The sequence below is a fragment of the Gopherus flavomarginatus genome, chromosome 6 (assembly GCF_025201925.1).
Source record: "Gopherus flavomarginatus isolate rGopFla2 chromosome 6, rGopFla2.mat.asm, whole genome shotgun sequence".
Taxonomy (NCBI): domain Eukaryota; kingdom Metazoa; phylum Chordata; order Testudines; family Testudinidae; genus Gopherus; species Gopherus flavomarginatus.
In genome coordinates, this window is record NC_066622.1 from 5,832,271 (window position 1) to 5,860,193 (window position 27,923).

A 27,923-nucleotide genomic window follows, 5' to 3' on the forward strand; every position below is an offset into this window, starting at 1 on the left:
TTTTGGGCAGAACGTAGTAAACATACTCTGCAGAATCCTAGCAGATTTTTATATATTTACTGCTCCAGGTGAGCTGTTGCAGAATTAATGGAATACCCGTGACTGCTCTTTTTTCCTGTGCGTAATAAAATGTTTGTGCTACAAAGGCATAAAACCACTGTAAAATAGCATTGAAGTTCTGGTCTTAAAACAACAGAAACAAATAATGATATCGCTTCTGACCTGGGAGTTGCAGCGTGAATATTATGTTCCAAGACACAGAACTTTAAAGTAGAGATAAGTTTCTCATACTTATGAGTATCTTAAGTCAAAGAGCCTTGAAAAAATATTGTAATTTACTGTCTCTCCTGCCTCCCCACAAGGAAATGTGACAATTCTTAAAGCTTGCCATTTACTAAAAGAAAAACTGGAAAGCATGAAGATGGAGAGTTACCCCAGTCAGACTGAACTCTGGCCCTGTATCCCTGATACTTTTTTTATTTTCCTGATATAGTCACTATGAGAAGCACATTGATATTGCAGCTTGTTGTGTCTTTTAACTTAATATTTCTTAGCATTTTGCTGTTGCCATCCTGTATCAGCCCAGTAGTCCGTCTAGGCTGGTATTCCATCTCTAACGGTGTTGAGTATGCTTCTGAGGAAAGTTCAGGAATGCTGTCATATATAGTAGTGGAATTACCTCTCCATAAGGGAAGTTCGTTTCTAAAGCCCAACGTTAATGATTATCTTATGCCCTGAATCATTAAGGTTTTATATATTTTGTATAACATTTAATATAACTTATTCTAATTATTCATGTAAATGTTTATCCTTCCTTGAATCTCAGAGAGCTTTTGGTCTCACTGATATCTTGTGACAGTGAGTTCCACAGTTGGAGTATATGGTGTAAACAATTATTATTTATTTGTATTGCCTTAACACCTTGGAGTCCTAGTCAAAAACCAGGACCTCATTGCGCTAGGTGCTGTACAAACAGAACAAAAAGACAGTCCCTGCCCCAAAGAGCTAATAATCTACATATAAGATACAAGTCAAGAGATAGAGATGGATGGGGATGGGAGTCTTCTCCCAAGAAGCAACAGTTTGGGGACCCTGAAGCCTGAGAGTGTGTGCCTTTGCAGTGCCACTAAGGGGAAATATAGGTGCAGTTGCCCTGTGCTGTGACAGTCCCCGTGCTCTTTGTTTTCTGAGATTGTAAAAAGATGGATCTGATTTACCTACTTTACTCAATTATTTATACATTTCTATCATATTTCCTCTGATTCATCTCCCCTCACAACTCAACAGTCTGTGTTTTTCATTCTCCTTTCATATGGAAATCTTTTCATTGCAATAACATCTTTGTCACCTGTCTATCAGGAACTCGAGCAGCTGGGCCATTTTAAAATTCCTTATGCATTGGTTCAGCTGCAAATTTTGAGAAATTTGCAAATGCAACATGATTTTCCTGGCTGGGTACACAGACCCTAGCAGTCAGTATATGAGGATTCAGATTTTGGTAACTATAGTCGACGCAAGCTACTGTAGATAGTAAAAGGGTGAAGGGGCACAGAAAGCAAAATGGATGCAAGGTCTTTTAGTATGTGACAAGATATCCTTTCTTCAAGGAAGGATGAGTTTGGATCATAGCCTGTAATCATTAGGTGGCACAAGTAGCAGGTAAGTGGTATTTTCGTTAGTTCAGTGATATGATACGCCCGTATTCTACTACCGGCATGTAGTAAGATCGTGTAACTCATTGTCAGAGTTGAAGAGTAACACTGTGCTGGTGTAATGTAACCATTTTTTTTGTTGCTGTTGTAGTTGCTGGGTGGAGGATGAGCAAAGCGAGTCAGAAATAAGGTTGTTCAGATTACCTTAGGTCTGTATTTCCATCTTTTGTAAAGCCTTCAATGAGAATGTCTGCAGAGGCATTCTTTGATTTTTCTATGGCTTTTTTGTTTTCTTGTTTGATTTGGAAACCTATAATATCCTGTTCAGGTCATTTGGCTTGAGTGCGGGTGTGAGAATTCCCCAGTAACTTCCCAAACTTTTTTCTTTTTTATGACCCCAGTGGTACTTTAATGTACATTGCTGGTTAGGTGGAGGTTGTCTTTGTTTGCCAGTGTTTGTATATATTATCCCTGTGTTCTGAACTGAGCTATGATTTGGTAAAAATCACACCAGTTAATTTTTGTATAGGCAAAAGTATACTTCATACGGTGCCTGCTATTGTAATCAAACCATACGGATATTGTAATATCCTCAACAGGCAACACAGAGATTTGTGTTCATATACTCTACTGTGGATGTTGTAATCTCTGCAATCTGCTCTCTTTTCATAATAACCTGTGGCTTGACAGATTTACAAGACATCTATTAACGTCAAGCTCCACAGGTAATTTCCTGGTGAGAAATCCATCCCATGCTGACCCCTTGTCAAGCTGCTGGGTTTGTGTTGGGATTCCTTCCTGGATACTATCCCTGCGTGGTGCTCAGTGGCTCCATCTTTTGCATCAATCTCTTTCTAGTAGGGATATGGTAAATGTGAAGGCCCTGTGCCACCAGGCAGTGCCTTTCTCTGTTTCTCCATTTTGTGTTAATGATTCTGCCCTATGAATAATTCAAGACCCTGCCTCTGCCACCCTGACTTTCCTACATGGTTCTTGGTATTTTCAGTGTTGCTCTTTTCATTTTTTTACTTCTCAGGAGAGCTGTAAAAAAGCCAGAAGATGTTTTCTGCAGACTTGGGAAAACAGCACTGCCATCAGTTCTTATTCTGAAAGTTATTTTTAATCCTGAGGGCTTAAAAAAATAAAAGGGAAAAAAATCTTAAATTCTATAAAAATTTATTACTGAACTGCCCTGGCAGCGTATTTATCTGGGATTTAAACAGATTAGTTATCTATATGGAAAAATTGAAAGCTAGCATTAGGTATGCATAGAGTATGAGAGAAAGGGAAAGATAAGAGGGGTAGCAAGTGAGGGTTCCTTAGTTTAACAGGTCTTTAATGTTATCATATTTCTGCTACATTCTTAGTAACTTTTACAGGCCATTCACCGTTTTTCCTTCCTCTGAAGTAATCTTTCTTTGTAATCTGTTGTGGGGTTTTTTGTTGTCTCTTGTACTGCCAGTTTTAATAGTGATGTAGCCATGGCTGCTGAGTTGGTGAACCTGAAATATAAAAAAGATCCCAGGATACTATAGCATTGTGCTGGCTCAGCTCTAGTTAGGTTTAGTTGTACATTTTCATGATAAAATTCCAAATTAGGGAAGGGAGTGGGTTTTTTGGTTATGTTTTTTGTTTTGTTTGTTTTTAAATAGAATTTAGGGCAGAAATATAAAAATTGTTATCCCAGTTCTTGATGCTGGGAATAATTGTTTTCTTACCTTTTGGTTTAAAAGAAAAAAGATCGTTTTCCCCACATATACACAACATGGGGGACATTTAATTCATATATTTACCAAAAAGAGTAGAAATGAGCAGATTAACATGTTCATATGTTGAATTTAATGTATAGCCAGAAAATAAATATAAATGAGATTCTAACCTGAAGGTATTGATCACGTGTTGTTTTTGCTGTGAAGCTTATTCAGAATGAAATAAGTCACATACTTATAGATACATGGCTCTGTGTATCATTCCCATTTTGAAATCCCATCACACTGATTTCACTGATTTTCTTTTTTTTTTTTAAATCTTACTTGTGTTTAATGCTGATAGCTATAGGCCAGCGTACTTAACTAGACTTCCTTCGTATGTTCCCAATTGTTCAGTATGATCAGAAACTGCTGGTTATTGTGTTTTGTCACAAGATTTATAACCAGGTCAACAGACATAAAAAGAGCTGTTATAATTCTGTGCCTCAAAGAATTCACTTCATGTTATTCCAGAGTCCCTAGTTTCTGTCAGGATTTAAAATCTGCTGGAAAAAACAAGTTTACTTAAGCAATTGCTAGTGAAGTTCTTTGGAGCAGGGACTGTCTTTTCACTGTGTGTGTGTGTGCAGGGCCTAGCACAAAGGGGCCCTGATCCCTGATTGGGGCCTCTGGGTGCTGTTGCAATAGCAATGAATAGGCAGCAAAGTCAGAGGAGATGAGCGCAGAGTTGAGAACCAAGAGATTCTGAGTTGTATGTTATCCTTGCTCTGCCACTGACTTGCTGTATGTCCTTAGGCAAGTTGCATAAGCGCCTCTTGACATATGCAAATTGGAAGAATGATGCTCACCTAGCTCACAGGGGTGTTATGAAGTTAATGTTGGCACTGTTTTTTTAAATATATAAATGCTGGGTATTATTAATTATTGTTCTTTTTACTATAGCAAGACCTGGAATTACCAGCTGCATTTAAAGTTGCAAAACAATTTGCTTGATAGCACCCTATTTTCAGATGCTCTTAATTTTTCTAAACCTTTATGAAATCTTCTCTTGTTCTCTGCCTGAAGGTGATTATTTTATGGGCAGCTTTGAGGAAAAATACTTTCAGTAATATTTTTGAGTTTGGTGACCGTGGGAGGGAAGAAAAAAAAATACTCTTCCCTTTCTGTTTATACAGTGCCTAGCACAGTGAGGCCCTAAAGCAGTTTAAAAAAAAGATTAAAACAAGTATGCATAAGAACAACTGAGGTTTAAAATGTAAGACTATCTATATATATAGTTTTCAATGAGGAGTAATTTCTCGTGTGGTTGGAGGATGGGTGAAATTCAGTGTATCGGTCTGAAAAATCCCTTCTGATCATGCTCAGTCGGTATTTGCTAAAATAAAACTTCATCAGAGTCAAATGAAGTCTCACCTCTTTTTTGATATTGCTGCATATTCTCCCGATCTGGCTTGACTGTAGGGCTCAGTCAGAAGAAGAGACTGTCGGGAGGCACAGTAGCCTGAGAGAGATTGTGGCTGTCTCACAGACATGGACCCAGCAGAATCTTCCAGAATGTTGCTTTTAACATCACAGGCAGGAGCAAATCTGAAGAACTGTGAATCTTCATTCCTGAGGGATGAGGTGGGTGGGGCCTTTGTAGTTGTTACAGTATTATTCAAATTTGAAGCTTTAAATTAAAAAAAATAAAGCCCCCATCTCTTTCTATGAGGAAGATACAACCATCTCAATAAAAATGGATGGAAAACGGTCTCCAGCCTAACAAGAGCATTATCTATGTGAACTCACTCCTCTGCCTCTCCACTCATCTTGAGGTGCAGTTTTATATCATGTTAGCTAACACATTTTGAAGTTCTAGTGTGGACAGGGCAAGCAGTATTTTAACATATATTAGCTGTGGAGGTGAACCCGAAGGTTTTAAAATGTGTTAACTAACAAAACACATACCTTTTATTGTCAATTAGACATACTCTTAATGAAGTATCACTATCAGATCCTACTCAGCGTTTTAACTGATGGCATTGTGAATCACAGGCAAAGTGGAGTACACACTATGTTGTAAGCATACGTATTTATTTATTTATTTATTTATTTATTTTAAAATCAGGAAATGCAGGGATTAAGCTTGCAGAAGCAATGTTAACTTGGCCACATCGCACATAAGGAATGTTTTCCATTACTGTTTTCATGGTTAAATAGTTTATACGTATTATTTATTTATAGTACATAGGGACCCCCAGCCAAGATCTGGGGCCCCATTGTGCCAGGAGTATACAAACATAAAATGCCATAAAACCTACAGCAGAGGTTCTCAACCTTTCCAGACTGCTGTACCCCTTTCAGGAGTCTGATTTGTCTTGTGTACCCTGAGTTTCAACTAGCTTGAGAACTATTTGTTTACAAAATCAGACATAAAAATACATGTGTCACAGCTCACTGTTACTGAAAAATTGTTGACTTTCTCCTATTTACCATACAATTATAAAATAAATCAATTGGAAAATAAATATTGAGCCTATATTTCAGTGTATAGTATATAAAGCCGTTTAAGCAAGTCATTGTCTGTATGAAATTTTAGTTTATACTGACTTTTCTAGTGCTTTTAATATAGCCTGTTATAAAACTAGGCAAATATCTAGATGAGTTGATGTACCCTCTGGAAGACGTCTGCGTACCCCTAGGGGAACACGTACCACTGGTTGAGAACTGCTGACCTACAAGATGTGCCATGCAGTTGAGTTGCATTTCTTAACACACTGCAAAGTTGGCTATACACTACCTTAACTAACTGACCTCAAAACAGTGGTTTTGTAGTGTGACTCTTGCATGAAGGATGTGACATAACTATATTGTTTGTTACGTACCCCTTGATATTTTGCTCAACAGTAGTTATTACATTAATATCCTCTGCTGGTCACTGGCATTATCATTGTTACAAAAATGTAACAAGAATTCTCGGTAAAAGTTTCTAGTGAACATGCATTACAGGCAGACTGGCTTGATAGATTGGAACATCACTTAATGAGTCTGGTAATCTGTCAGATCAATAACCTGTGCTCTCTGAAGGATTTGTCCTTGTAAATCTCTTCTTTTGGAAAATATCATTTGTTTAAACAGTCTGTTCAATAAATAACATACTTTTAAACACAACACAATAGAAAATGAACTGACCCAGTCCTGATTTACCAGGCAAACAAAACTGATCTGTTTTCAGAGTAGCAGCCGTGCTAGTCTGTATCCGCAAAAAGAACAGGAGTACTTGTGGCACTTTGGAGACTAACATTTATTTCAGCATGAGCTTTCGTGAGCTACAGCTCACTTCTTCGGATGCACAGAATGGAACACACAGACAGGAGATATTTATACATACAGAGAACATGAAAAGATGGAAGTATGCATACCAACAGGAAGAGTCTAATCGATTGAGATGAGCTATCATCAGCAGGAGAAAAAAAACTTTTGAAGTGATAATTAAGATGACCCATAGAAGGTGTGAGGAGTACTTAACATAGGGAAATAGATTCAATTGATCTGATGATTAAAGGAACATTAACTGAAGATTAAGGCAGAAGCCTTGTATCTAGGCCCCATGATTAGAACATGATAATGAAGCAGCGGTGAGTGAGTGAGCAGCAGACCAATGTAGCTCATAGGTGATTGCTGTCAGCCAGCCCCATGTTGCTCGTGCAGCCCCAGAGGAGAAGGAGTAACCCTATTTTCTGTGTCTGTGGGTATTTGTTTTGAGGTTTTTAAATACTATTTTTAATCAGTGGCCTTTTTTTAACTGGATCAGCTTTATGCACCTCTCTGACAATGGAAGGAAGGAAACTGATAAAATATTAATTTTACATTCCGTTTGACACACACATGAAATACAAATATGAAATTAAGTCTGAATCTTCGTCTTCAGTGTTCTGTTGTACCTAGTTATTTCTGTAGCTATAGTACTGCCTGATGCATAGAATTCCACAATGATCTATAAATACTTTGTAGGAAGAAACATCAGTTTTAACTTTAAATTTCCTTGTTCACATGGATTTGTGTGAAAACTAGTTATTTCACTGTTTTGTTTGAATAGTATAATAGTATGGGGAAGTCTGAACACCTTAACAATAAAACAACACAACTGAAGAATAGCAAAAGTATGAAAACCATACACTTCGGGACTTCTGCTTAGTGAAAGACGTTAAGTGTTCTAGTTAGCACTTTTGTTATCTTTGTTTTGTAGGAGAAATTAGAAGTGTGAAACAGTAAACAAGATGAATTTTAAACATAGAAGCATTCTTTACTCTTTTGTAGCAATAACATATGTATGTTGAAGTACTTCCACTGTCTGAACTAAATTCTTATATGTAAGTAAGTGAAACAGCTCTAGCCTTGTGATTGAAAATTAAGGGTACAGCATTTCTCATAGAAGTCCATTTCTGTGTGTTCAGCTGAATAGGTTTACTTCCTTTTTAATGAGTGGTCTATTAGCACTGGCACAGGTCAGTTTGATTCATTGTCCAACACTTAAATAAGGAATCAGGACAAAAACATGAGTTTACAAAACTTCCGATGTGTCGTTCTATATTCTGTTGCCCGTGCCTATTAATTGACGTACAGGAATAATGCAACCACCAAAAGTGTCCAAAAGATTTGGTTGTTCAATTAAGTATCGTATTGAACAGAACATTCGGTTAACTTTTTAAAGGCTGCTGCTGTGATACCTGCTGTGTTAAACATACAGCAATGAGAGTGCTGATGTATATAAAACAATCTCTTCAACTTTATACAAGAGATACCTTCTGATGTGGTGTGAGTCTTAAGGGGAAGTAAGGTTAAAAATCTCACTTTTGTCTGAAAACTGTTTACCCGCTAGTGGTACAGCAGCCTAGTACTAACGGAAAGGGGTAATCAGCTGCTTCCCCCCGCCTCCGGTGTACTTTATGCATTTGACAGCACTTTGTGTATAGTTAGTTTAAGGGTTTTCCCGGTGTAGTCAGTTGGTTCCCTTTTTCTGCATGCGAGTCTTTCACACAGCAAAAGGGAATGAAACAGAAATGTTTTTACAAAACCACAAATGTTGGCAGTAGGAGTAAGGGGCAAGTGAAATGCTAGAAACTGCTTAACTTTTATAAATTTGAATGTATTTCCTTTCTATTGCAATATTCTGTATTGCTTAGGCAGTAATCATTTCATAAATATTCATAAATATCTTGCTCCATCTCTGGAGATATTTAAGAGTAGGTTAGATATTTGTCTATCAGGGATGGTCTAGACAGTATTTGGTCCTGCCATGAGGGCAGGGGACTGGACTCGATGAATTCTGGAAGTCCCTTCCAGTCTATGAATCTATGAGTCCCTTGGTACTCAGGAACATATCTTTCAGTATGGTTATTGTAGTAATAGAAATTGCAAAAATTTCTGCCCTTTTCCAGCAGGTTTCTAACTCTGGATCTATGTCATTTTTTTAAATCACTGTATGGAAAATGAGCCACATGCAAATTATTGGTAAAGATTTATTTTAGGGGTTTGTCAAGGTTTCATTAAAAATGTGCTCTAATATTTATCTGAGGTTCCTGCAAAGTCTTGAGCACCCTCAACTCCCATGGGCTTTGATGGGGAGGTGCGAGTGCTCAGTGGATTGAGCCCTTGGAGAGTCAAAAAAATATGGAACGGTTTCGTTTTTACTTTGCTGTGTGGCAGCAGGTTTGTTGTGTGTCTCGCACATGTTGTAAGAGGGTAAAACAGTACTTCTAAGTTGTTTGTCCACAATCTAGATTACATCTTTTGATTTTTTTAAAAAAACGATTTTCGATACTGGAGCTAAGTTATTAGATTGAGAAATCACTGCTGTCCCATTTGAAATGCCCCTTTGAGCTGTCAATATAAAAGACACATCAGATACTATTAAAGTATAGGTTTTTTTTTTAATTTGGGGAGAATGATGTGAAGTGGAGGAAACAAGGATGTTATAGAAACTGTAAAACACCTGAACATAATTATTTTAAAATATGTTTAGACTGAGTCATAGATAATGACAAATGGGAACTGTAATATATTGGCAGATGATTAAGCAGTGTGCAGCAGTGTCATATGTTTAGCATAGTATGCCAGATCTTCTCAATTGTTCAGTAAGTTTGTATGGGAATCATTCCATTAAAGGACACTATCAAACTGATACTTAATACGTCTCACCATAGCCGTACTTTAAAATGAAGGTCGAGTTTGGAGAAGAGTATTAACTTTCTCACACAAGGAAGAGCTGCTGAATTTCTTAAACTAGTTTTTACATGACACAGCTCAAACAAATCACACTTGAAAATGTGAATTTGACACCAAGATTGAGACATACTATCATTAAATAAGCGGGCAGAATAAGGTGATTGAACAGTGCAGCTGTTGGTTCCCATTCGTATCTTCCCAAACTACCGGTAGTAATAGTATCCCACCTCAGGTAAATCATTCAGCAGCAAACAGGGACAAGCAGATTGCCCAAAATTAGAGATCAAAGGCTTGGAAATAGCTGAGGGGAAAAGGCCTCTTTATATTTTATTGATAATATACCACAATAAAAGAAATTGAGTCCACATTTCCTAGTATTTCAGCATTACACTATTAGTTACCTTTACTGTTTTAATATTTTATAACACATTTCATGGACACCGTGTAGTGTAAGAGGGTCTCATTTAATGTTTGATGGACATTTTCCTGACTCCTATACCCAAAGCAAAACAAATGCAGCATCTGCACAGGAGGAGAAGAAAGCCTAAAACATGCTTGCTTGGTTGGTTGATTGGTTTGTTTTCATGTTGTGAATATATATTAAAATACCAAAACTGTTCAAGTAAGGCTCTTTGAGATGGAGATCAGAACAAAATACTATATGTAATCTCCACAGTCTGTAGTTTTTCCACAACCTGTCAATTCAATGCAATTCAATACAATACAATACATTCAGTGTTGCTAAATTAGGTAAACACTTCGTACATACAAACTTTTACAGTTATTCTTTTGAAAATGTTTTGTTGTGTTCTGCATTATTTCTCACGCATCTTTTAATGTATTGCAATACGTGGAAAAAATAAATCCTCCTGACTAACATACTGGTGCTCAGGTTTTAATTTAAACATGACTTAAAATTCAAAACCTATTTTATAAATTCATTGATCCCTTTTGCACCTCACTTTTGCCTGCAAATGCCCCACTTTCCAGTGACAGTTGTGCATCTGTGACAAACTGCATCTATCTCCTGATTGTCAGTAGCAGTCTCAGTATTGGCCATAGAAATTAGAGACGACCTTGACAAGGCAGGATTGTTCCCCTACTGTATATTTTCTGGAGTTTAGTCTAGTTATAAGTAGAGCTTGTACTACTTCTCTTGGAAGATAGTTTCCCAGCCTAACAGATCTTTAATCTCCAGATCTTTTCCTGATATTTAACCTAAATTTGCCGTTAATTTCATCTCATTACTTCTACTTGTGTCCTTAATTCCTTTTCAGCATTGGTGTTAGTTTGTAAACTGTTGTCATGTCTCTTCCCATCTCCTGCTTATAGTTTAACCAAGTAATACATATTTGGTGGTTCTAATCGTTCCTCATAAGTAGAGCATTTTAACTGTGTTAATGCTACTTTTTGGTTCATTTAAGAAAATGAGTTTGCTGACAGGAGTATAAACAGAAATAGCTAATTTTAAGAATATATTGGAGAATATTAACAACGCATTTTTGAATTAATAAATAAGTATTCTCACTGGAACTTTGATTCGGAATTACATTCTTCCAGTCTCAGGACAGAAGTGTGTGCTAAGTCTAACTAAAACTACCCAAAATACTGAATATTCTTGGTGAACTGCATGGATACAATCTACAGATTGGAAATAATTAGCCGGCATTATTTGATGAATAGTATTGGAAAGATTTAAGAAATTCATAAGCTGTTTCTGTTATATGTGAACCAGGGAAAAAAGCAAAAGTAAAACGTGTAATAAACACGCTTGCTCCTTCATCATTTTTTGTTTGTGTTACCTGAACTTATTCCTTTTTGCACAGTATTGCCATACCTAAGTGTTCGAAACCTGAGATTGGCTTAATAATCAAAATTAAAATATCCAGTTCTTTTTTATTTGTTTTCTGATGTTTAATCCTTTAGGATTAAAGTTTTCAAGGTCTGCTCAAGGATTTTGAGGACTGGAGGCGGGGGGAGGAAAGATGCTCGTGACTGCAGATGCGAAGTTTTAAAGAATATCACCAGACACAAGAAAATTGTGAGAGTTGGCAGCATTAGGTCAATTTCTTCCTGATGCTGAACAACCCAAAAGCAAATACAATATTCCAGATATAACTAAACCAAACTTTATATCTCTCATAGGGTTTATACTGCCACCCCTCACTATAGTTAGTATCTGAGCACCAATTATGTGACTGTTGGTTGATTTATTTCAGATTTTGTTTGTATATTCACTGGTTGGTTTGGGGTTGCTTGGGTTGAAGGGGATGTGAGTATTGTAGGTGTCATTCTTACTAGTGGTCTCATTCTTATGATGGATAAGTCCCATAAAGTGGGACTGTTATCTCTCTGTCCCATGATGTTGATGTGTTGGCATATCATTTTGGTCATGCTCTGTTGAAAAAGATATTGCAAAAATAGAAGGAGTTCAGAGGTGTGAGAGTACCCACTAGTTCTCAAAGTCAGCAGGAACTACTAGTGCTTAGGACTTTTGAAAATCACGCGGCTTATTTAGGTACCTAAATTTGGGGTTTAGCCCCTAATTTTAAATATATTAATTTTTGCCAGAGAGTCCTATTCATTTTGCCTGTTGCCAAGTCTTTCAGCATACAACCTACATTAAACACAAGCAACAGATATAATTACCACCTCACAGCTCCTTGCAATAAACAGCACAAGCAGACTGCCTCTGTTATATCTCAGCCCACCGTTCACCTTTCGAAGAGGGGAAAGGCCTTATTTGCGCACAGACTGGCTAACCTAGTAAGGAGGGCTTTAAACTAGGTTCGACGGGGACAGATGAGCAAAGCCCACAGGTAAGTGAGGAACAAGACCTGGGAGATGGGTTGGAAACAGGAGGGAGCACGGGCTATAATGGCAGAGAGGAAGGAGGGTCAGGGCAAAGCTGGGAGGCAAGATCAAACCAGTATCTTAGATGCCTATATACAAATGCAAGAAGTATGGGTAATAAGCAGGAAGAACTGGAAGTGCTAATAAATAAATACAACTATGACATTGTTGGTATTACTGAAACTTGGTTGGATAATACACACGACTGGAATGTTGGTGTGGATGGGTATAGTTTGCTCAGGAAGGATAGACAGGGGAAGAAGGGAGGAGGTGTTGCCTTATATATTAAAAATGTACACACTTGGACTGAGGTGGAGATGGACATAGGAGACGGAAGTGTGGAGAGTCTCTGGGTTAGGCTAAAAGGGGTAAAAAACACAGGTGATGTCGTGCTGGGAGTCTACTACAGGCCACCTAATCAGGTGGAAGAGGTGGATGAGGCTTTTTTCAAACAACTAACAAAATCATCCAAAGCCCAAGATTTGGTGGTGATGGGGGACTTCAACTATCCAGATATATGTTGGGAAAATAACACTGCGGGGCACAGACTCTCCAATAAGTTCCTGGACTGCATTGCAGACAACTTTTTATTTCAGAAAGTTGAAAAAGCTACTAGGGGGGAAGCTGTTCTAGACTTGATTTTAACAAATAGGGAGGAACTTGTGGAGAATTTGAAAGTAGAAGGAAGCTTGGGGGAAAGTGATCATGAAATCATAGAGTTTGCAATTCTAAGGAAGGGTAGAAGGGAGTACAGCAGAATAGAGACAATGGATTTCAGGAAGGCGGATTTTGGTAAGCTCAGAGAGCTGATAGGTAAGGTCCCATGGGAATTAAGACTGAGGGGAAAAACAACTGAGGAAAGTTGGCAGTTTTTCAAAGGGACACTATTAAGGGCCCAAAAGCAAGTTATTCCGATGGTTAGGAAAGATAGAAAATGTGGCAAAAGACCACCTTGGCTTACCCTTGAGATCTTGCGTGACCTACAAAATAAAAAGGCGTCATATAAAAAATGGAAACTAGGTCAGATCACGAAGGATGAATATAGGCAAATAACACAGGAATGCAGAGGCAAGATTAGAAAAGCAAAGGCACAAAATGAACTCAAACTAGCTATGGGAATAAGGGGAAACAAGAAGACTTTTTATCAATACATTAGAAGCAAGAGGAAGACTAAGGACAGGGTAGGCCCACTGCTCAATGAGGAGGGGGAAACAGTAACAGGAGACTTGGAAATGGCAGAGATGCTTAATGACTTCTTTGTTTCAGTCTTCACTGAGAAGTCTGAAGGAATGTCTAGTATAGTGAATGCTTACGGGAAGAGGGTAGGTTTAGAAGAGAAAATAAGAAAAGAGCAAGTAAAAAATCACTTAGAAAAGTTAGATGCCTGCACGTTACCAGGGCCTGATGGAATGCATCCTAGAATACTCAAAGAGTTAATAGAAGAGGTATCTGAGCCTCTAGCTATTATCTTTGGGAAATCATGGGAGACGGGGGAGATTCCAGAAGACTGGAAGGGGGCAAATATAGTGCCCATCTATAAAAAGGGAAATAAAAACAACCCAGGAAACTACAGACCAGTTAGTTTAACTTCTGTGCCAGGGAAGATAATGGAGCAGGTAATTAAAGAAATCATCTGCAAACACTTGGAAGGTGGTAAGGTGATAGGGAATAGCCAGCATGGATTTGTAAAGAACAAATTGTGTCAAACTAATCTGATAGCGTTCTTTGATAGGATAACGAGCCTTGTGGATAAGGGAGAAGCGGTGGATGTGATATACCTAGACTTTAGTAAAGCATTTGATACGGTCTCGCATGATATTCTTATAGATAAACTAGGAAAGTACAATTTAGATGGGGCTACTATAAGGTGGGTGCATAACTGGCTGGATAACCGTACTCAGAGAGTAGTTGTTAATGGCTCCCAATCCTGCTGGAAAGGTATAACAAGTGGGGTTCCGCAGGGGTCTGTTTTGGGACTGGTTCTGTTCAATATCTTCATCAACGATTTAGATGTTGGCATAGAAAGTACGCTTATTAAGTTTGCGGACGATACCAAACTGGGAGGGATTGCAACTGCTTTGGAGGACAGGGTCAAAATTCAAAATGATCTGGACAAATTGGAGAAATGGTCTGAGGTAAACAGGATGAAGTTCAATAAAGATAAATGCAAAGTGCTCCACTTAGGAAGGAACAATCAGTTTCACACATACAGAATGGGAGGAGACTGTCTAGGAAGGAGTATGACAGAAAGAGATCTAGGGGTCATAGTAGACCACAAGCTTAATATGAGTCAACAGTGTGATACTGTTGCAAAAAAAGCAAACGTGATTCTGGGATGCATTAACGTGTGTTGTAAACAAGACACAAGAGGTCATTCTTCCGCTTTACTCTGCGCTGGTCAGGCCTCAACTGGAGTATTGTGTCCAGTTCTGGGCACCGCATTTCAAGAAAGATGTGGAGAAATTGGAGAGGGTCCAGAGAAGAGCAACAAGAATGATTAAAGGTCTTGAGAACATGACCTATGAAGGAAGGCTGAAGGAATTGAGTTTGTTTAGTTTGGAAAAGAGAAGACTGAGAGGGGACATGATAGCAGTTTTCAGGTATCTAAAAGGGTGTCATCAGGAGGAGGGAGAAAACTTGTTCACCTTAGCCTCCAACGATAGAACAAGAAGCAATGAGCTTAAACTGCAGCAAGGGAGATTTAGGTTGGACATTAGGAAAAAGTTCCTAACTGTCAGGGTAGTTAAACACTGGAATAGATTGCCTAGGGAAGTTGTGGAATCTCCATCTCTGGAGATATTTAAGAGTAGGTTAGATAAATCTCTATTAGGGATGGTCTAGACAGTATTTGGTCCTGCCATGAGGGCAGGGGACTGGACTCGATGACCTCTCGAGGTCCCTTCCAGTCCTAGAGTCTGAGTCTATGAGTAAGAAAAACCTTTCAAATGATTACCCATTATTGCACAAAGGCTTGATCCATGTGGTCCACAATGACACTGCTATCAAGTGGGTCCTACTACCCCACAAATAACTTCACTGCTTGCTATTGCTGCTGTTCACAGAGTTCTGAACAGTGAAAGTGACCAGAATCTTGTTAATTTCACACACACTTCCTTCCCTCACTTAAACTTGCAGACTCAGGAAGACATTGAAATTGGTTAACTGTATTTGGATGGTTTTCTTTGCGATCATAAAGGCCAGAAACTTAATTTTTTAAAAAAAATATGAAAGATTATAATCTAAAGAAACTAATATATTATCATCTCTTTCTCTCCATCATTGTTGGTGAGTACATTTTTTCAAAACCTGTTCCTACTGTAATTATTAGTACTTTATATACACTACACTATTGTCATAGCATTTACACCGGATTTCTCTGTGATATGCAGGATAAAGCTTGCATTGCTATCCTAAATTTCTAAAATAATCATTTCTATTGGTACTTGAAACATGTCTTAGAAAACCTCCAGTTTATGTTGAACTCTCTAGTTGCCCTTCTCTCTAAATACTGTCCCTACTTTGAAAAAAAGTAGCCAATCTTTATGCTTGAACAAGTCTGTTATTTATTATTTTATCATCATCATCATCGCAGTGCCTAGGAGCCACAGTTCTATACCAGCCCCATTGTACAAATAGAAAATGAAAAAACAGTCCCTAACCCAAAGAGTTTACAGTGTGTATGTCAGACAAGAGACTATGGATGGATATAGACTGGTCGGGGAGTAAAGTAGGACAATATTGGTCAGCCTGGTAGGCTGTGGCCACCAAGCAGCAGCAGCCTAACTGTTGTCAGGGTTTTTTTTGTAGGCATCAAGGCAAAGAAGAGTTCTACTACTGGTTATTAGACCCTTGGCTCTATACAGGAAGCTAGATCTTCACCTGTTGGAGCTGGCTGGGGATTTGTTCAGCTGTATGTATAGCACTAATGGACAGTGGTAAAAATGTTGGTGGTTGGCCTACTCTAGTGCTCACCATTTGCAGCAGCTGAGAAACTGTTGGTACTAGAGCAATGCTGTGGTAATTCCCTAAAATTCCAAGTGTGGATGCAGTCTAGAGTTTGAAGTTATCATGGATACTGGGAGTATCCTAATGCTGTTGAGTTAGTGAAGAACCTGCATATTAGTATAAATATCTAGTCTGCAAAATGAAGATATCCCCATGAAGGGACAAACCTTTTCAGGGTTTTCATAGATTCATAGATTCATAGACTCTGGGACTGGAAGGGACCTCGAGAGGTCATCGAGTCCAGTCCCCTGCCCTCATGGCAGGACCAAATATTGTCTAGACCATCCCTAATAGAGATTTATCTAACCTACTCTTAAATATCTCCAGAGATGGAGATTCCACAACTTCCCTAGGCAATCTATTCCAGCTACCCTGACAGTTAGAAACTTTTTCCTACTGTCCAACCTAAATCTCCCTTGCTGCAGTTTAAGCTCATTGCTTCTTGTTCTATCGTTGGAGGCTAAGGTGAACAAGTTTTCTCCCTCCTCCTGATGACACCCTTTTAGATACCTGAAAACTGCTATCATGTCCCCTCTCAATCTTCTCTTTTCCAAACTAAACAAACCCAATTCCTTCAGCCTTCCTTCATAGGTCATGTTCTCAAGACCTTTAATCATTCTTGTTGCTCTTCTCTGGACCCTCTCCAATTTCTCCACATCTTTCTTGAAATGCGGTGCCCAGAACTGGACACAATACTCCAGTTGAGGCCTGACCAGCGCAGAGTAAAGCGGAAGAATGACTTCTCGTATCTTGTTTACAACACACATGTTAATGCATCCCAGAATCACGTTTGCTTTTTTTGCAACAGTATCACACTGTTGACTCATATTAAGCTTGTGGTCTACTATGACCCCTAGATCTCTTTCTGCCATACTCCTTCCTAGACAGTCTCTTCCCATTCTGTATGTGTGAAACTGATTGTTCCTTCCTAAGTGGAGCACTTTGCATTTATCTTTATTGAACTTCATCCTGTTTACCTCAGACCATTTCTCCAATTTGTCCAGATCATTTTGAATTTTGACCCTGTCCTCCAAAGCAGTTGCAATCCCTCCCAGTTTGGTATCGTCCGCAAACTTAATAAGCGTACTTTCTATGCCAACATCTAAATCGTTGATGAAGATATTGAACAGAACCGGTCCCAGAACAGACCCCTGCGAAACCCCACTTGTTATACCTTTCCAGCAGGATTGGGAGCCATTAACAACTACTCTCTGAGTACGGTTATCCAGCCAGTTATGCACCCACCTTATAGTAGCCCCATCTAAATTGTACTTTCCTAGTTTATCTATAAGAATATCATGCGAGACCGTATCAAATGCTTTACTAAAGTCTAGGTATATCACATCCACCGCTTCTCCCTTATCCACAAGGCTCGTTATCCTATCAAAGAACGCTATCAGATTAGTTTGACACGATTTGTTCTTTGCAAATCCATGCTGGCTATTCCCTATCACCTTACCACCTTCCAAGTGTTTGCAGATGATTTCTTTAATTACCTGCTCCATTATCTTCCCTGGCACAGAAGTTAAACTAACTGGTCTGTAGTTTCCTGGGTTGTTTTTATTTCCCTTTTTATAGATGGGCACTATATTTGCCCCCTTCCAGTCTTCTGGAATCTCCCCCGTCTCCCATGATTTCCCAAAGATAATAGCTAGAGGCTCAGATACCTCTTCTATTAACTCCTTGAGTATTCTAGGATGCATTTCATCAGGCCCTGGTGACTTGCAGGCGTCTAACTTTTCTAAGTGATTTTTTACTTGCTCTTTTTTTATTTTATCTTCTAAACCTACCCTCTTCCCATAAGCATTCACTATATTAGACATTCCTTCAGACTTCTCAGTGAAGACCAAAACAAAGAAGTCATTAAGCATCTCTGCCATTTCCACGTCTCCCGTTACTGTTTCCCCCTCCTCACTGAGCAGTGGGCCTACCCTGTCCTTGGTCTTCCTCTTGCTTCTAATGTATTGATAAAAAGTCTTCTTGTTTCCCTTTATTCTCATAGCTAGTTTGAGTTCATTTTGTGCCTTTGCCTTTCTAATCTTGCCTCTGCATTCCTGTGTTATTTGCCTATATTCATCCTTTGTAATCTGACCTAGTTTCCATTTTTTATATGACGCCTTTTTATTTTGTAGGTCACGCAAGATCTCGTGGTTAAGCCAATGTGGTCTTTTGCCACATTTTCTATCTTTCCTAACCATCGGAATAGCTTGCTTTTGGGCCCTTAATAGTGTCCCTTTGAAAAACTGCCAACTTTCCTCAGTTGTTTTTCCCCTCAGTCTTGATTCCCATGGGACCTTACCTATCAGCTCTCTGAGCTTACCAAAATCCGCCTTCCTGAAATCCATTGTCTCTATTCTGCTGTACTCCCTTCTACCCTTCCTTAGAATTGCAAACTCTATGATTTCATGATCACTTTCCCCCAAGCTTCCTTCTACTTTCAAATTCTCCACAAGTTCCTCCCTATTTGTTAAAATCAAGTCTAGAACAGCTTCCTCCCTAGTAGCTTTTTCAACTTTCTGAAATAAAAAGTTGTCTGCAATGCAGTCCAGGAACTTACTGGAGAGTCTGTGCCCCGCAGTGTTATTTTCCCAACATATATCTGGATAGTTGAAGTCCCCCATCACCACCAAATCTTGGGCTTTGGATGATTTTGTTAGTAGTTTGAAAAAAGCCTCATCCACCTCTTCCACCTGATTAGGTGGCCTGTAGTAGACTCCCAGCACGACATCACCCGTGTTTTTTACCCCTTTTAGCCTAACCGAGAGACTCTCCACACTTCCGTCTCCTATGTCCATCTCCACCTCAGTCCAAGTGTGTACATTTTTAATATATAAGGCAACACCTCCTCCCTTTTTCCCCTGTCTATCCTTCCTGAGCAAACTATACCCATCCACACCAACATTCCAGTCGTGTGTATTATCCCACCAAGTTTCAGTAATGCCAACAATGTCATAGTTGTATTTATTTATTAGCACTTCCAGTTCTTCCTGCTTATTACCCATACTTCTTGCATTTGTATATAGGCATCTAAGATACTGGTTTGATCTTGCCTCCCAGGTTTACCCTGACCCTCCTTCCTCTCTGCCATTATAGCCCGTGCTCCCTCCTGTTTCCAACCCATCTCCCAGGTCCTGTTCCCCACTTACCTGCACAAAAAACACTCTGATTCAGGTCACTCTTTTAAAAACATTTATCACAATATGGTTCTGTTCCATATGGTGTGTAACCCTGATATTTGATTAACAGTCTCAACCCCCTAGGTCAGATCTTTAATTATCACCAGTTAAAAGGGTTTTTCTTTTTATATTTTCTTACTTGTGCTAAGACTGGCTTTCCTTCTATGATACCAGTACAAACAACAGTATAGTCTGGCCATCTTTCAATCCAACCTTAATCCAGGGCCAATGGAACAGCCCTGACTAAACTCACTAGAAAAAAAAATTATTCAGATCATGTGGATTAATTGATATAATTGATATTTTACCCAGTTTAACACTAATGATGACTTGCAAGATAATATTTAACCTCCAGTTTTTATCCTAATCCTTTTTTTCTTCTCAGAACACACTTAAATGAAGTAACACCCTTTTCTTATTTTAAATAAATTAATTAAGTTAAGAACAGATCACATTGGCGACCTATGAAATTATCAAAAACTATTTTTAACAGTGACAAGCATTTGGACTTGGAATTTGCTAAATATACAGTAGTTTGGAGGATATTGACTAATTTATCTCAGTAATTCACACAATGATTCTGTCATGGTTTATGTATGGAGCCTAGCCGCATCATAAAACTTCACTGAACTAATGACCTTCAAATAGTAACTTATCAAAGCTACCCAGGGATTCTTGCCATTGCTATAAAAAGACATTTGGCAATAAACAGTTTGTCATATTAGAAGCACATCCATTTACTAGGATATAAGATGCTAATACACTTTGCTTGAAACTCTTGTACAATGTCTAGTTTTGTAAATATGTTAAGTGGTTAATATTGGACATCATAGAAGATTTTTTGTATCATTTAAAATCAGATATTTTAAAGAAAAAGTGGTGATAGTTACTGCAGTTACTTTATATTTCTGTAGAAAATGTTATCTGAGGATCTCAAAGCTCTTTATTTAACATTATTTAAAACTAACAGCATCCTTGTAAGGTGCTGTCAGTATTATACCCATTTCACAGAGAAATAAATGGGTACAGAGCATAAGGGACTTGTTGAGAGTCACTCAGTGAGTCAGTTACAAGACCCCATTTCATGACTCGGTTTCCTGATCTAACCTGTTCATCTCTTCATTTATAAATACTTTAGTTCAGCATCGACGAACATGTTTAAAATTCTTGCTTCCAGATGCATGGGGATGGAGTTTGCAGGCCTTGGTCTGGCACTCCCCCCACCTTTCTTGCCTAGTGGGGAGAGGTTGACTGACTCTTCCACGGTTACTTCTCCCCTGACACTCTTGCTGAGAGTTGGGGGTGGCAGTGCTGTTGCTGGCTACATTGGCACAGGGTTCGTGACTTTCTGTGGGTGGCTTCAACCTGTGACTGGGGGTCTGGATTGGTCACAGAGTGATATATTTGGAGCTGGGAAGGAATTTTTTTCCTGGACTGAATTAGCAGAATCTCAGTGAAGTATTGCACGTTCTCCTGGGCCTGATGGGCCATCATGCAGGATGTATGGAGTGGTGGACATGATCATTACGTATACCTAACAGGTGACAGAGTTCACTGCAACTTGATGGGCAAGCTTCCTGCCAGTTTAATTAGGTTTTGTCATAGCCCTGTGGCCATTTCTGAGATTGAAAGAGCCAAATGGGTGGCCTTAAGCAATGTTAACAGTATCGGCTGAGAAGAAACATTACTAACAACAAGTATGTGCCCTTCCATGCCCCACACACGCACCCTAGCTCTGTGGTCTGGTCGATTGGTGGAGACACAGACATGCCTGTAAACAGGATAACTGGCTATAAGGGTTATCTAGGAACCACTGGGAGTTTGGGTTACCCAGATATCAGGTGAGCTAATGGCTTCTTAGCATGTTTGTATGCAGGTGGAACTGGATATTCCATAAAGTTGTGAGGTGTGCAGGCAGTGGTACTCAGCGATTCAGCGATTAACTGTAATAACATATACATATTTAAAATCTACAGGCTACACATTTGAAATGAAATATATCTAAAGATTTATTTATGTTAATGACATGGCTATCCTTTTATTAAATGTTACTCCATAAACTCAATCATTTCTTCTCTGGAATTTGCATTTTGGGAACCTGCCTGCTCTCTGTTCAGCAATTCAGGTATCTTTTTCCTGGTTAAAAACAAAGCACACACCTGAATAACTATTTTTCCTATGAATGCGATGAGTCACTGATGGCTGATGCTGTAAGATGGAATTCTGCCGTAACTGGTCTGGGCAGATTATGAAAGGGGAGTAGAATTGCTCCCAGGAAAATTACAGAATAAATCTAGAAGTTGTGTTCCAGATCTAAGAGTTAGAAGGCAGTGGCAAAAGATTAGCGTGAAAGTTCTTTCACCCTATTGGGAGGCATTAGAACAAAACATCTGGTAATTCTTGATGAAATGTGAGTGTTAAGCTTGGTTGGCCTAGGCTTCCCTAGGAGACCTGGATCTGATTCCCAGGCTCGTGCTCCTTGGATTGAGAGGAACATGGCAGCTTGTTCGGCTAAGCATTGTTGGTGGAGGAATGAACCTCACAAAGTGAAAAGCCATTCCACTGACTAATTAGGGAGCAGCATTGAAGGGAGCTCAGTACTCCATGGTTGTGATGTGCTGAATCCTATAGAGCTTGTGCCCCCAGACCAGTAAAGGAACAATTTTAACGGAGCAAAGGATGAAGTACAGAACTTTGGAAAGGTTCCTACACTTACTCTGAAATTTACAAACACTGGTTTTCCTTTCAGAAAGAAGACACAGCTCCTCCAGCAAGCCGCCTTTGACCCCTCCCTCCTCTTCAGTATTTTCCCTCTTTTCATCTTTGTCTTCAAAGAGCAAAGGTAGCAGTGGAAATGGGAGCAGTCGCTCATCCAGTGGAGGTACTAGTGCATCATCATCCAATTCCAAGTTGTTGAAATCACCCAAAGACAAGCTGCAGATCGGTGGAAACAATAGGTTACTGCATCCGGTACAGCACAGCAGAGTTCCCCACGATAAAATGTGAGTATGTTCTTTTGAGAACCAGTTTCAATGTTATCACTTGCACAGAAGCTGGTGCAAAAATTTGTAACAGTTTTAAGTATTTTGTGTGTTTGGTTATGAGAGATGAAATGCAACGATCTGTTGGAAAGGCTCTAGAGGAGATCAGTCTAGAGCAGTGGTCACCAGCCGGTTGATCGCGATCAGCTGGTCAATTTTAGAGAATCTCCCAGATAATTGTGCGCTCTGGCGGTGCAGCAGGCCTGCCGCTAAGGCAGGCTTCCTGCCTGCTCCAACCCCATGCCGCTCCCGGAAGTGGCCTGCGGGGAGCAGGGAGCAAGGGTCTCCGCTGCTTCTGCCTGCAAGCGCCACCCCTGCAACTCCCATTGCCCTGAGCACCCTCGAGGAGCCTGGACCTCAAACCCCCTCCTGCACCCCAAGCTCCTCCTGCACCCCAAGCCCTGACCCCCTTTCCAGAGCCAACACCTTGTACCCTCTCCTGTACCCCAACACTCTACTCCAGCTTGGAGCCCCCTCCTGCACCCAAACTTCTCCCAGATCTTGCATCCTTCATTCCCTCCTGTACCCCAACCCCCTGCCCCAGGCTCAGCCCAGAGCGCCCTCCCACACTGCAAACCGCTTGGCCCCAGCCCTGAGCCCGCACCCCCTCCTGAACCCCAAAACCCTACCCCAGCCCAGTGAAAGTGCGTGAGGGTAGGGGAGAGTGAGTGACCAGGGGGGAGGGGGATGGAGTGAGTAGGGTGGGTCTTTGGGAAAGGGGCAGGGCGTTGGGAATGGGGCAGGGTAGATCCTGGGTTGTCCATAAATTCAGAAACTGAGTTTGAGTGTAAAAAGGTTGGCGACCACTGAGGTGAGGGTAGGCAAACCAACAGCATTGTTCCAGGAGAAATCCCACATAGGTGCAGCTTGAATGTTTCTCAGTGGAGACCTTTCAATATAGGTCCGGATCCTATAATCTGATATGCATGGTCTGATCCAGACTTGTGTGGTACTTCACACACAGGCATATGGGTTGACCTACACGCATCTGATTGCTGTACTAGCACTGTAATTTGCTGTCATCAGAACATGGCATCTCTCACTGGGTCTTCTGCCAAAATTGGGCCATCCCAGCTGTTTTTGCAATACACTATAACTGTGTAATGTACGTTTGTCTGCGTTGCTAAACCACACATGCTCAGTTCCTCGCTGATGCTGTAGAAACATTTCGGAAGAGATCGTGTAAAGAGAGCAAGAAAGGATTGACTTTCATCTTATTGTGGACATCCGAAAGTAGCAGAAAAATTATATAAAATGAACAACTTCTAAAATTTAAAAACGGGAAAAGAGGCAGAATTATTATTACCTATGTTTTTGCTGTGAATAGAACAATTCAGAATATTTTCGAGTAATAGAGCACTTATGCGGTAGCTTTGACAAGCATGACCATAAGGTACTACAGTTATTTGCAAATGGCCTTTTCCTTTATTTCCCACTAACTACAGCATGACTCCATCTGTCAAAGTGGAAAAGATTCATCCAAAGATAGATGGTGCACTATTGAAAACTGCTGTTGGTCCAAGTTGTTCTACTACTGTGAGTTCCTCAATAAAGACTGGCCTTAATTGTCCCTCAATACCAAAGCCACCTTTGCCTTCCCCTGGACAGATACTGATTGGTAAAGGTCTCCTCTCTGTGCCTCCATTTTTGGAAAAGAAACCAGAAGATAGTACAAATAATAGGAAATTCTTACATAAAAGATTGTCAGGTAATTTTAAAAAATATTGTTTGCTATATTAGTAGTAGTAGTAGTAGTAGTGTATGAAGATATAAATATAATCAAAAACATTATTTTAAACAGGTAGTCGGTAGATTTGAATTGCAGTGCAGAAAGTTGACCAGTTAAGTGTTGGGGTTGGTCTTAAATGTTCCCCTTTAAAGTGACTTATTCTTAAAGGGACACCATCAACTTGATATCTAGTTACTTTTTAAAAAGAGTTGACAGTTTGCTTCAAGTATTATACCTGCCTCTGAGTGTCCCAATGTTGGGGGGTTTACAGTTACATTTTCCTATTACCATAAATGTCTTTCTGTTGCTGTGTGAAAGACCCACCCGTACAAAGGAAACTGAGTGGCTTACACAAAGTAAACTGAAACATAGGGAAATGGGTTTCTCTAGTCTTTCAGTTACCGTAATTTTGGGTGTTACTTATCTTAGATTAAAAAATTCAGACATCAATATTCAAATTAATATGGTGCCCTTTTAAGTCTGGTGTTAGTTTTACATGAATACATGTTCCTTTGCTGTGAAGAATTTGATTCTGCTGTGAGACTTTACCCAGTCATAAATGTCTGTCTGCATAGATCCAGCTGCAGGATTGGTGCTTAAGTTTCAACCAGTCAGAAACTAGTAAAAAAGAAAATGTTTTTAAAATTCAGCAATTTCTAATATTTACTATTAAATGCATGTGTCTTGAGAACAGGTTCAGTTATATATATTATGATGAAAATTCTGACCAATATTTTCAAAACATGTTTTTTTAATCTCTCTTGTTTTACAATAATGGTATACTTGTATGTATTTGCTAGAGAGAGAGTTTGATCCTGATATATACTGTGGCGTCATTGATGTGGAAACCAAGAAACCCTGTACTAGGTCTTTAACATGCAAGGTAGGACATGTTCCTCAGAATAAATTTATGAAGTAAAGTTTGAATTTTTTGCGCATCATGACAGAAAACTGAACATCATTCAGTTTACTGCTAAACTTCAGTGATGTCCATTGAAAATGATATCCTCTGATAAAACTGTAAAAATCTTAGTTCTGGTGGGAAAAAATATTTTTCCAAAGTTTTAATTAAATTATGTTAATATATAAAAATTGCTTTTAAAAAAAGTCTAAGGATTTGTACAATTAATAATGTCACTGTTAACATCTATAAATAGGGTCTGATGACTTTTCCACTGTAAACTAGAGTTAGGTTCAAAAAAAATCTTAAAAATGTAATGTTTCATTTGGGATCAGACAGAAGTTTCAGGCCTCAATTTTACCCATCTTATGTAATTTTCCCCATCTTAAAATTGTTAGATGTTCTTATTGGGGAATGTGTCTTTGGCTATAAAGATTAATTTTAAAAAATGCACCCATCACAAAGAAATTGAAAATATAGTCACTGCTTTATGAGGGACCTAGACAAAGCAAAAATTTTTCCACAGGAGAACCAAGTGTGAAGCAGATTTTAGAAGGTGGGTGTATCAACCCAGATGATGCAGCCTCCTTGGCCTGTAGTTTGATATTGCTTCAACTCTTTTTCTGAGAAGTCCTTATCTAAAGAGCCTGTGTCTAGTAGGTCAAACGCTGTACACAAAACATCTTTTTAAAAGTTACAGTCTGGTGAACCCAGGCTCTAAACATCAATTTGAACAAAAGCGATCACTTGTCCCTGAGAAGTTACAGAAAGTACAGACATGAATCGTGTGATCTTGAAATATTTAGCTCTGCTCCTGCACAGCAGCTGTGCTGCCAGCAGAGGGACCACCAGTTACCTAACAAATAAACTACCTCTGGAACCAGTGTAGACAAACCGATTTTAATGACAAGGAAGACAACTTGACGGTAATGCCTCCTTGAAAACACAGGGGGCAAAGCTATTGTTCTCCCAAAGGAGGATTGTACAGTAGGGAAATAAACTAAAAGCTTTAAAGAAAATAAGAGCATCCCGTAGAAATTCCTTCCACTCTACTTCCTCTTAAAATATTGTTTTCATATATTTTCAGAGCTTAATTACTAAGGTGGAAAATAGGCTTGTTTACTTCCACAATAAATAAAAATTATTGAGCCCTTCAAACTGTGTGAAAGTAAGGCCTTGGGAATGAATTTAGCACATGTAAACAAGGGAAACAATCTTTTATCCTACTGCATATATATTTTGCGCTACATGTATTTAACTCCACTGGGTGTTCAGGATCTTTCAGGAATGGGACAACCTGATATAGTATCACCTTAACCTCTGAATGTTGTTGCTTTGTTGGAGTTGTGATTGTTGATTCTGCTGTGTTTCTTTGTGGTTTTAATATCCATTACCATACAATAGGTGTCCGGGAATACATTAGTTTGGAAAAGCAAAGCCATTTACGAGGTTTTTAAATTTAGTACTCTTTATTTAAAAGTATGTTTTACATCTTATGCTCAATATTCCCACAGATAAACATTAAAAAAAGGTACTTTTCTCTTAAGAGAAGACCGTGTGCTGTGCTTCATGATTTAAAATAAATGGTCAGGTAGCATTCTTGTATTAGTAATGAAAGTGGGACATTGAAAAAGGCTTGAATTTCAAACTCAAGACTTCTTAGACCTTCGACAGAGAGCATTGACTTTAATTACCATTGGCTTAGCGAATAGGACTATGAACACTCATTAGAGCATCTTTACATTTCTTGTAAAAGTCATCCCTTGCTTTATTTCCTCCGTTCTAGACCTGTTAGATAGCTGAATGTTTAATTTCCGCAAATCAGATTGCCTTGGATTAATGCTTAATGCTTTGATTTGCAGACACATTCCTTAACCCAGCGGAGGGCTGTACAGGGTCGAAGAAAACGATTTGATTTGTTATTAGCCGAGCACAAAAGCAAAACCAGGGAAAAGGAATTGCTTCGACATTCGGATCATCATCAGCAGATGCCCCCTCTCAGGGAACCACATCCCTCACCTTCTAAAACTTCCCAGGAGCTGCACCAAAATTCTCATGGACTTATTCCTACAGAATCAAAGCCTTTAGTACCTAATAAACCCAAACCTCACCCCCCTAGTCTTCCAAGGTAAGTGAAATCTGTTTATCCACCACATGTGAAATTAGTCTGGGGAGCGACCTGATGGATTGGTGGCAATGAGTGCTACCACGTGGGAAATGGAGATTCATTCGCAACCCGAGGGCTCTTGCTCTGTGCCTGGTGATTGCTCACTCAAAAACTCCACACTGGATCTTAGACTATGTCTACACTGCCCCGTAGTGTAGACATAGCTTTCCTTAATCTGAGGGGAGCTGTATGTCTTGCCCTTCTAACAAGAGGCCATGATGGGTGACCCAGGGAGATAAATGCTGGCTTGAGAAAATGCATACCAGAAGCTCCATTCTGTAGCAGCTATTCAGTGTTGGTGCTCCAGCAGGGTGGCAGTGGATGAATAGAAATGTGATTTAGGAGTACAGAGGAGAAGGAAGTGAATGCAAAATAAAGAAGTTATTGCAACAGTAAATTAATTTAAGGCATCCAGTTTAGCATTACCTCTGGATCCGGTATAGCAGTAAGTCAGGATGGTGTGAAGGCGATGCCTTTGTTTAA

General features: G+C 39.3%; 1 protein-coding gene across 4 annotated transcripts in view; it reads left to right on the forward strand.

The window, feature by feature from the left end:
* The window catches only part of ATXN7 (ataxin 7), a 136,489-nt gene that overhangs the window by 97,343 nt on the left and 11,223 nt on the right, over window positions 1–27,923 (forward strand). For all 4 annotated transcript variants that reach the window (XM_050957321.1, XM_050957322.1, XM_050957324.1 and 1 more), the window contains 4 exons: window positions 22,352–22,604; window positions 24,089–24,351; window positions 25,173–25,255; window positions 27,136–27,401. In XM_050957321.1, coding sequence (XP_050813278.1) covers window positions 22,352–22,604; window positions 24,089–24,351; window positions 25,173–25,255; window positions 27,136–27,401 — 865 coding nt within the window. The remainder of the gene's footprint in view (window positions 1–22,351; window positions 22,605–24,088; window positions 24,352–25,172; window positions 25,256–27,135; window positions 27,402–27,923) is intronic.